The 11,055-nt window shown below is 36.4% G+C and overlaps 1 protein-coding gene across 1 annotated transcript; it reads right to left on the bottom strand.

The window, feature by feature from the left end:
• Positions 1-1,825: 1,825 nt before the first annotated feature.
• On the bottom strand, positions 1,826-4,431 carry LOC149026327 (protein RGF1 INDUCIBLE TRANSCRIPTION FACTOR 1-like). Its single transcript, XM_089143293.1, has 4 exons — positions 4,079-4,431; positions 2,594-2,668; positions 2,331-2,471; positions 1,826-2,187 (listed from the first exon to the last, which is right to left on the bottom strand). Exons 1-4 carry the CDS (start codon positions 4,280-4,282, stop codon positions 1,867-1,869), a joined length of 741 nt encoding a protein of 246 aa, XP_088999419.1. The 5' UTR covers positions 4,283-4,431; the 3' UTR covers positions 1,826-1,866.
• Between the last annotated feature and the right edge of the window lie 6,624 nt (positions 4,432-11,055).

Below are 11,055 nucleotides of genomic sequence, written 5' to 3'. Positions count from 1 at the left end.
ATTACTTCAAATTTAACCTTGTTACAATGCTAGTGGTTTTGTGTTGTGTTGAATTATTATTTGCAATAGTTGCTGCATGCCCAATGCTGTAGATTACGCCACATAAGCAAAATAAAATCAAAAGGTGTAGAATTAAGGAGTGGGGGTTTAGTTGTAAATACAAATTTTTATTTTTACATTATAAGGGTTTAATAGTTTATTAATTTAAAAAATGAAACCCCTCCATTTACCCTCACAAATTGGTGGGACAAGTGTGAGTTGGAGTTGGGAAGGAAAGACAAAAAAAAAGGACAAAGCGGGGGATATGAAAAGAGATAGTAAATGGAGTGTGGTAGTGAAAGATTTTGTTGATGGTGGAGAAGTTGCGAGAGCAATTTCTCTGCTCGAATATGTGATTTTGAAGCTTACTAGAGCCACTTCATCAAATTGATTGTTGAAGAAGATCACACTAATAAAGCCATGGAAGAGGAAATCACAACAAAAGAAGTAAAAACAAAGCTCAAAGAGAGAAGATGTGTGATCTGTGGTTGCATGTTAGAGAATGAAGATGAATCAAAGCAAATCTGCAACTTTCCTCTCCCTCCCATTCGTTTAGTGGCTTAAATCCCTCGAATCAAAGTAGAACTTTGACACAACATGTGATTGCAACAAGTACTACTCGATTTCCCCTTTTTCGAAATGGAAAATCACTAACCTGCATTTTTGTTTTTGGTTTCTAATAAACACAGGCCGAAAAAAGAAAAGATACTCAATTAGTAATAAACGATTCTCACAAACAGTTACAGCCATATGAAATCTAGGGTTGCTTAAAGGAAGTAAAGTTCTTGAAACCCTCCCCTAGCCTCTCACACATCACGGCTTGATAATTGTTGGAGAAGGAACCATAACAGAGAGGATCACCGCCATCATTAACCAAAGAAAAACAAATTGGAATTTGCCGATGGTGGAACGATGATGATGGCTAGAGAAAGTGGAGTTAGGGGCTTGATTTTGTAAATTTAAAAATTTTAAATCTTTAGATGGAAAAATAAGATTTTATATTTATATATGCTCCCACAGTTTTTCTTACAACCATTCAATTTATTTTTGAATACGTGGCCAAATCCTAACAGTTGGCAGCAGTTGCTACCGCAAATAAAAATCCGTGTTGTACCTCATCTTATACCTCATCTTATTGGGCTACACCAAGAAGCCTCTCCCAACAAAACTATTGCAGATTTTAGGTCTTGGGAACTTTTGGTGTTTGTTTTTTTGCGTTTCAAATTTGTTAAGGTTTGGCTCTTCTTCCCAAAACACTCTGATCTTATCAAAGAAAATATATGCATACTTGAGGTCCGACCAATGATTCCAATTTGAATGATGATCGCTTGTGGAGCCAACCTGATCTATACCCATGAAGGCTTTACAACACATAGCCTTCACACAGGGGTCCCATTCTCCAGAAACCCTCCAATTTTAATAATGTATTTCGTTGACCAGTCACAGAGAAAATTTAAAAAATGATACATGAGAGGACCATAGATTGCAGGGTCAGTGATTTACTGAGGTCCTTTTTTTATGACTTTGTATATGAATTTAACCATTTATAGGACAACCCTAGCCCCATATATAGCTGTATCTCAGAATGTAATGTTTTGCTTATAGCCCCCAATAATTGAAACAAATTTCACTTCTTATTATGGATTCAGACAGGAAGCAGGGGTGAAAAATGTGCCAACAACACTGGTTTTATGCTAATTCATATATTTATTTAATTATGTTCAAATTCTATCTCATAACATTAAGTACATAGATATGATAGATAAGTAATTTTATTAGGAGCTAGCATGCAGCTAAGTTTATTTTGAATTCCTATGTTTGTTATTACTAAGAAAGAGGAGATCTATGAGGAGCACCCTTCCTCCTACTCAAGGATAGAACAATGCCAGGGAGGAAACCACTCCCTTTCTTCTTCTTCTTCTTCACCACCTCAGAATTCTGTGATGTGCTCGTGCTGTCTCTAGTGTCGATAGAGCAAGATGATGAGCCCTTAAACTCTAATGGTTCCTCTTCTAAGATGAAGTTAGAGGTGATTTGCCCATCATCAAGTATATCAGAACCATCGAATTGTGAAGCCGTCAAATCAGATTCATCGAACTGGTATAAGATGCTCGACAAGTCTCCCCCATGAAGCACCACATGATCAACCTATATACATTTACTCCATTATCAGAATTGCACAATACTGGTAATTAATTAAGAGCATTCAACTTAAACCCATTTGTTAATTAAGGGGATGTTTTGAGTCTCCAAAAGAAGTATGGATTAAGGAGTAGTAAGTTGAGATAGACCTTGCATGAAAGAGAACAGAAATGGAATGGCTTTTGGAGCATTCTGTCACAGGTGAGGCAGACATTGGCAGAGCCCTTACAAGGCCTAGTCTGAGGCCTCTGATTCAAGAATATTACTTTGGCACTGTTTATGGTGTAAGGCTGTCCAGTACAAAAAGAGAAAAAATTGTTTATAATTAAAACCTTATATATATATTACTAGTAATTCTTCCCTTCATTAAAGAATTTTAGGGGAAAACAATTCAGAAACGAAGGAAAATTACCTGAATGTGAGTGCAATCAATGAGCTTCTCAAGGTCATCCAACCTAACAACATTATGGTAGACGTATCGCCTCACCTAACCATAAGATGATTCGAAAATTACAAATCAAGGAATAATTCATAATGGAAAACCAAACCAAAATTGAGAGTAGCTAATTATTTGTAGCTAATTCAGGTTAAGGACATAGCTTTGAAAACAAAATAGAGAGAGAGAGAGAGAGAGAGAAAGATATGGATAGCTATGAGCCACTGAAAACTAGCTAGGAATCAACCGACTTCAATTGTGTGGAAGGAGAAATTAAAATTTAGGTTTCTTGAAATTTGTCAAGCTTTAACTTTTCTTGAAAGCTACAGTTCAGGAAGGAAGGAACCCTGCAGGGAAATTGCAAAACGAAAATTTCCAAATAATACGGAAAGAAAGTAAGTAACCAAAACGAGGAATTGAGGGGAATTGGTGAAACAGAAAAATACCTCATTAAAAGAGAGAACGGAGCAAGTAGTGAAAAACTTTCTACAAACAGGTAAAGGGAAATTAATCATGGAGATAAACTGACATTCATGGAGGAGAGATGAAGAACTACATACAATAAAGTAAGGGGCTTAGAGGAATCTGACAATGAAAAAGACCACATAATCAGAATGAAAAGGATGGAAAAATCAACAAGTAGGGTTGAAATAATCTCACAATAGCACTAAACGGAACCAAGAACAGCCATGAAACCAAGTGAGAAATGATTTAGAGTTCATAATCTTCTGCCTTAATTATTACACTTGTTTCTGTGCCATGAAAATGGTAGAGATAGTCGTTTGTCAAATTTGTGCTGTGATTAGAAAGAGAGAGGCTTGAGCGAGCGTTTGAAATCCTTTTGGATTTTGAAAGAGGAAGTAGATGAAGAAGAAAAGCAAGAGGAAGGTGCGGCAATAAAAAAATAAAAACGTTGCAGCGTGCTTGGCATCTATAAAGAAATGGTATAAAGTTCATAATCTTCTGCCTTAATTAGAAGTCTCTATAAAGAACTCAAAAAGAAAGTGATGGAGATTCAGTAAAAGGGTTTGATCAAAATTTCAGGAAAAGAATTTTTTTTTCTTTTCTTTCTAGAATAAGAAAATATGTACATTAAAGTTATGGAACTGCTCAGGAAAGTGTATTTACAAACATAAAAAAAACATGTGACAAAGATAAAATAAAAAAAACTAGTTCTTGCATAATTCATCTTAAAAAACAGAAGAAGAACTAAGGGAACTGCATAAGGTTTCTGTACTAATTGGAGGAATTGAATCAAAAGATTCAAAACCAAAAACTGACGACCCAGTTAAGAAAAAACTTAAATAAACCCAAACAGAAAAACAAGAGGATGATAATTTACAGAATTTAGTTAGAATTCGGTAGAGAATGAAGAAAATCACATACCCATGAGAGAACTTGAACAAAGAACATCAACCAGGTATCAGAAGAATGGGGTCATATCATTTGCTGTTTAGTTACCTGAAGGAGATGGTGAGAACGATGAGAAGAGACACAGTGAGGGCAAATACTTCGACAGCACTCTAAGCAAAAGATGTTCTTCTCGTTCTTCCTTAAACTCTCGTGGACCCCACAAGCAGCAAAGAATGTCTCAGCTATTAAACCTTCAAGCCATGCCGGCTTCATCACCATCTCTCCACGACCTGATGATGATACTGTCACCATTACTTCCACTTCCAACACTGAGCTTTAAAGCTTTAAAAAGAAAAACCCTAAGGACGCACCTTAATTCCTCTAGTATTTATAAGGAAAGTTTCTAGAAATTAAGGAGGAAGCTCTTCTTTCTTTGGTTTTCCTTTTGAAGCAAAAATGGAGAATAGAGAAAACCCAGGTGAGTGACAGACTCTAGTTACCCCAATCACTCAATTGAAGAATGGATAAATAGACCAGGGAAAGAAAATAAAAAGATTCGAAGGCAGATGAGAATGATTTTGTGGGGGTGATGTGCAGAGGTGTTTATGGCGGGAAGACGGCCTAGCAGATTGTACTTTTGTCTGCACAAAAAAATAACTTTTTTATTTGGGTCTTAAGAAAATAAGAGAGGAAAATATAACGTCACATTAAATAAATTAACAAATTTTTTTTCGCTACAAAGGTTTTTAATATTAAAAGAGAATAAAATGATTGAATTGTCTTTAAAGGTCGAACCCATAACCTCTCCACTAAAAAATATAAATCTTGAATCGTGCTTCAGTAAATGCGCACCACGGTGAAGCACACGGTTGAGATCGAAATCTCGACCGTCCGTCTTCTCGGTGTCAAGACAGATGATCGAGATCGAAATCACGATTGAGATTTCGATCTCGACCGCACATGCTGCACATTTAATGCGCAGCATGCAAGTCACACTAATAAATCTAACCACTCTACCAACCCTGCATTAATAATTACAACTTTATTTTTATTAAAATATAACTTGCTCTAAAATTAGAACAATGGCACCCTTTAGCCAAACAAAGGCCCGGTTTAACTTGTATCTATCCTTTTGAGTGATCTCCAATGTGTGTCCAACTTCAAAAAACATGTTGGAAACGATGTGTTTGTCTATCCTAACTCATGAAAAAGACTGCTTTGCACATTCCAATCATCCCCATCATTTCGTGAAGAGTCTTCATTTATTTATTTAAAACATGGGCCTATTTATTTATCCTTCCAATTAAGTTCTCTTTTTAAGGCAATTTTTTTGTTGTCAAGTATTCATTATTCGATGTGGACATCAAATTTCAATTCAAATGCTACTCATCAAAATTTGAGAATAATATCATCAAAGGATATTAGTTATTAGTTAGTTCGTAATAACCAATGTCTTTTAAAACAGAAAATGAATTTAATTCCTATTAATGCTAATTATTTATAAAAATTACTTTAAAGATGAAGTTGCCTTAGATGAAATTCATATTAAAAAAAGAAAAAACTACACCAACACAAAGAAATTAATTGTAATGTTGTTCGTAAGAGACTCTGATCCAGTTGGGGGAAGGTGGGATCTGGAGCAAAGTTGGTGGCTAGGCATCGATTAAGGCAGTTTTTTATATGATTTTATTTTTTATATTTACCCAAATAAATAGAAATAAAATGTTTGATACAATTTATACAGCCTATTTTTATTTTTAGAAAGGATGAATTTGCGGTGTTGTTCAAAACACGTGACACTAATGGTTAAATGAGGTTAAAATGGTAATTTACTTGCATTTTATAAGTCTAAGACAATAAGACTTCTTTGTTTCCCACCCAACCCTACTTTCCATCTTCCATTGAACTCTCGGTCTTCAATTCTTCATCCGTTACAGCTATTTGACTCTCGATCTTCCTATTAAATCTGGAACATCTCTGAAGATCGCTGGTGATTTCAAACGAACCGCACCCATTTCCTTCCTCTCTCTTAAACCGATTATTTTCACCCTCCTCAATGAGTTGGGTTCCTCCCAATTTGCAGAAAGAGGGGGTGGTTTTCGTGATGAACTGGAACTGGAGGTTTTCATCATGAAAAGCATTTCACTGGGTTAGCAAAATCAACAGAGTTGACTGAATTCACGAATCAAGCATCTCCAAGCTCAGTAAAAGAAAAATAGAACACTTCCAGTGTGTCCATTACCCAGGATTCATTGAGTAATTCCGCTCTTCCTCCAGAAAGTAGAAAATTTGAGAATGATTTTTGGTGGTTCAAGCTTCCTTATGCCTTAAGTATTCTTCTGCGTAAAGGTTCTGACCATGGTGATGAGGGCGTGGGAACTGGAAAGACATTTCTGAGTTGCCTTGCTTGACCAGTTTCACTCCTTGCTGACATAGCCAGTTAATGAACATGTTCCCGATTTCCATGTGGAATAACAGTTTCTGAAGTTCTAATCGATTTTCCATGTGAGCAGAGAAACCATTTTTTGTCACTACATAGAAGAAATAACCGGAGTTCCATTATCATGATAAGTTTACTTTGTGGTGGCAACTTCCAAGTTTCTCTGGGTATTGATGTATGCTATAAGATAAACTAATGCAAAAAGCTAGACGAAGAGGAAGAAGAAAAAGTTCAAGGACAAGCGGGATATAAGACCTCTGGTTCTGAAACTGGGGATTGTTTTGGTTATTTCCTTTGCTGGCTTCCTTTGTTTTTAACTTAAAACAAGAAAAATTCGTTTTTCCTCTGTTCCTGTCAGCCCCTCTTCCTTCACGTCCTCACCCAGTCTTCCTCTTTTATTTCAGTTGTGATCTTTAGTTTTTATTATTTATTTGTTGAATTAATTGAACTAGTGATGGCTTTAAATTTGATAAACATAGAAGAGCAAGCCTCCAAGATGATTTCAGTTGTATTTTTTCATGATTGATGGATTTTTAAAGTGTTTTATGTGTTGATTGGTATTAAATTTACAAAATACTATAATGAATGACCCACAATTGATGGCATGAGAGGATTTATATATATTTTATTTTATACAAAGGTAATGCAATTTTATAGATTAATTATCAAAAGATTTTCATATTTTGATCCAAAATGAGTTTCAGCGCTAATATTTGAGATATAGATAAAAATAAAAAAAATGAAAATTATGCAAAAGACGGCCTTAGGCCTTAGTAAAGCAATTTAAGCCAAGAAACCTGAACGACAATGAGAAAACAAAACGTTAACCGTAAAAAAAAGGTGGAACATTCCACCATTAGAAAGGAAGAAACGACAGACTCCCTTAACCAAAAAGTCAACAAAAACATTACAAGTTCTAGGAATAAAAATAAAATGAATATAAATGAAGTCATTAACAATTAAATATCTCAAAAACTAAACTTCAACTCATATAATCAAGCAATGAGTGAAGTCTTTGATGAACAAGCATCACATGTAGGTGTTGACCAAAAAAAAAAAGCACCACATGTAGGCAATTCCAAGGTATTTGCATGTTTTTTTTTTTTTTGGAAAATGGGAACTTATATGGATAGAGATAAATACAAATTACAAAATTTTACATTCTAAAGTATGACCGGCCATTTGCATCACTACGGACAATGTCCTTCAAGGGAGCAGGAAGGCCTCCAGTGTCAAAGTGTATTTCATCAATACAGTTTAGTAAACCAACCAAGAAGTCAGCTGCATGGTTACTCTCCCGATAGCGATGTGAGAAAATACAATCTGTAAAGCTCTTTTTTTTTGGAATTTATCTCTGCCACAAGGTCCCTAGAATACCAAGGACATCTGTGGGCACCTAAGACCATTTGGACCGCTTCTTTAGAGTCGGAGAAGAGGCGAACTCTTCTAATCCCACGATGCCTAGTCATCTCGAGGCCTTTAGAAATAGCCATGAGTTCCATCATAAGAATTTGATTTGATCCTTCGGATGCACCTGCCACTGCAAAGAGGACCTCACCTTTGTAATTCCGACCCAAAGAGCCATAGCCACCTAGAGCTCGTCTGAGGGAGCCATCGCAATCAACATATAACCAACCAACATCCGGTGGTTGCTACTTAATTGACTTTAGAATGGGCAGACAATAGTTAACACTAATTCTCCACTTCTCTAAGAAGGACTGATTTGGAGGGTTGTCAGGGACTGAAACAGATAAATCTGCAAACTTGTGCCGAGTATCCATAATGATCTTGTGGGAAATTGCATTAGGAGCGCTGAAAGAATTCTTAAATATTCACATGTTCCTCTCACCCCAAATGCGATACAAAGCACAACAAAGATTGAATTTTTGAACTTGGTTTTTTAGTTTGTTGCCATGGAAGTACTCGACCAACCATTTAAGCTCATCCTTCCAAGATTGTTTTGGAGAAAATGTAAAACCATTCAGCCTCATGACTGTGCTCCAAACTTGTCTAGAGAAGCTGCAGTTAAAGAACAAATTATCTTGCGTTTCCTCCTCCAAGCTAAAACACAAATTGTGTTTATTGAATGAATGTTCAAAACACTCAAAGATTTACTTATTGGAAGAAGACCATCTCTAATCATAAAAAACTTCATGATCTTAGTTGAACTCCTTATCTTTTTTCAGTATGAAAATTGATTGGGTGTTGCACAATTAATACGTAACACCTAGAGCGAACTATCAAGATTTCAACTGAGACCAAACGGTCCAAACCGTTCAAAGTACCTACTGCACAGCACTAGAGCCGAACCCCCTCCAACAACAACCCATAATATGCCTTGTTTGTGAAGCGTATTTATGGTAAGGTCAAGCTATCATTTCCCAAAAAATGTGAATCCAACCCCATGACTCGCGTCCCTAGGACCACAGATCTAGGGAGACGCGTCATGAGGCACCATTGCATATTCTCGAATGAACGGTTGCCATTCCACCACGTGACGACATGAGGGCCGTTTGGTACTTTTGTATTTGTCCCTTCTTCATCCTTTTGCGATTCAGCATCGGAGGCATGCGGCACCGTCAACGAGCGCGGCGGTTTTACTTTTATGTATCTGACATGGGACTCTAACCTACACGTACCAGTTTCGGATAAAATCGAAATCGCTACTGACACGGATAGTGTAGCATTAACATCATAGGCTCATAGCTCCTTATCTCTGACACGTGCTCTTCAAGACCTTGCGGTATCCCCATTGACTGGGTTGGACCGAGCTGACGTGCTCCTTAGAGTCCAGTTATGGCGGCCCACCGTGATCTTTATATTTTGAGCCCAGTTTTCTCATGGGCCTCCACAATGTGCAACTTGGTCTCTCGTCTCAGAATTTCACTCGAAGAAGTAGCAGCATACACTCTTGTATTTCCACATTACACCAAGGGCACGAGATGTCATTTTAAACACTTGAGAGAATTTTGAAAGTTTCCATTTTGTTGGTATTTCTTCTACAACAACAACACATGATGAATTGAGGTTGAATCAGTCTATTCTCAGGTACCAGTTTTGCCTTCACATTGAAGGTGCTTGAGTTGCACGCACAGTAGATACTATCTCCCTCTCCATTGCAATCCAAATTCTGAAACAAACAATATTCCTCCATTGTATCACCCTTTCTCACAAAAAGGTCTATCAAATCCTTAATGGGGTCCCATTCCAACAAAGCTCCCTGGATCTTGAAATTACCACCTTTAATTATATGAAACGATATGTAATTTTATGTCACCCAGAGTACATATGGGTCTGGTAGTCAGTGACTTGATGTAAAGGAAATTTCCTAATTTTTGATTGTCCATCAGTTTTTTTATTTTATTTTAATGAGAAACAAAAGAAAACTACAACATCAAGAAGAGCACTCTCTGCCAAGGTTATTATGTTTATGGAATCCGAAGTTTCTTCCCATCTAAGCAACAAAGTAAGAAACTTTTTTGTCAATTTTATTTTGTTTGTTGGCATCTTTGGTTTGCAAGAAATTAACGAATATTTGGAAGGTCTCCGTTTACACCATTAGATGTGGCAAAAAGGGCGATGTCAACATTCTATGAATTTTGGGTGATACAAGGTAATGGTGGCTCGGCTGATAGGAATCGGAATATAGAAGGAGAGGTTGGCGAATTACAATATGAGACACTTACAATTTTATGTGATGTTGCATTTGATGACAACACTGGACTTGGGGGTATTGGTTTCATCGGATTACAAATGAGAATTGTAGTTGTGGCAATGTCGGAACCTAAACTCGCCTCATCGAAAATGGAAGGGGAGGCCATTGCAGTCAGAGAAGCAATTAGAAGGGCACTAGATAATGATTTTTTGGAGGTGGATATCAAAACAGATTGTTTAGGCCTCCAAAGGATGTTGTTGGGTTATGAATTATCTGAGCCTTTCTAGGTAATGGAGTTAATTCAAGATTGTAAAGAATTAGCATTGGACTGTTCTACTTGTTTCTTTTATTTTATTTCTAGAGTCTCAAATGGGGTTGCCCATACTCTAGCACAGGAGGCCAGGTCAGACGCCAATATCCTCTTCATGGATTCGGAAGGTTTGCAACCGTGATCCAGTGTTAGCCTCTGTTTCTTTTGAATGAAATGAAATCGTTTCCAAACCAAAAAAAAAAAAAAAAAAAAAAAAAAAAGAAAGAAAAAGAAGAAGAAGAAGAAGAAAGAAAAAAGAAGAAGAAGAAAAAGAAGAAGAAAGAAAGAAAAAAGAAAAGAAAAGAAAAGAAGTCTGGATTCGCCATAAATTTATTAATGGCAAAAGGTCAGAATTGTAATTATAATCTTAGGGCATGACTTTCAAGATATATATAATTAAAATGTTTTACATTCAGGGACTGATTGAATCAAGACGGGCGGATTTACATTATTCTGATGTTTATTTTATTTAGATAAAAATTTGATTCAATTTTAAAAACCATGATTGATGCAATCATGCAAAGGCCCACCAATATAATACATCTGCCAACTCTTTTTTGTTAATCACAGCCCTAGAAGTGAGCTATTACTATATGCAGAGATGACTTGATGAGTGGTAACCATGGTAGATAGTCAGTTGTTGATGATAGTTAAGGATCTCGTAACTTTCCTGTCTTTTT

Source organism: Hakea prostrata, chromosome 2, assembly GCF_041222555.1.
Source record: "Hakea prostrata isolate BN-2017 chromosome 2, UWA_Hpros_2, whole genome shotgun sequence".
Classification (NCBI taxonomy): Eukaryota; Viridiplantae; Streptophyta; class Magnoliopsida; order Proteales; family Proteaceae; genus Hakea; species Hakea prostrata.
This window is presented reverse-complemented; position numbering and strand designations above follow the sequence as displayed.

Excerpts from the sequence above, each read along its gene's own strand:
- LOC149026327 (XM_089143293.1), bottom strand. The coding sequence starts at position 4,282 with ATGGTGACAGTATCATCATCAGGTCGTGGAGAGATGGTGATGAAGCCG. Across the intron at positions 2,472-2,593 it reads TTGATTGCACTCACATTCAG|CCTTACACCATAAACAGTGC; the intron begins GTAATTTTCCTT and ends TGTACTGGACAG. Across the intron at positions 2,188-2,330 it reads TCTGTTCTCTTTCATGCAAG|GTTGATCATGTGGTGCTTCA; the intron begins GTCTATCTCAAC and ends AAATGTATATAG.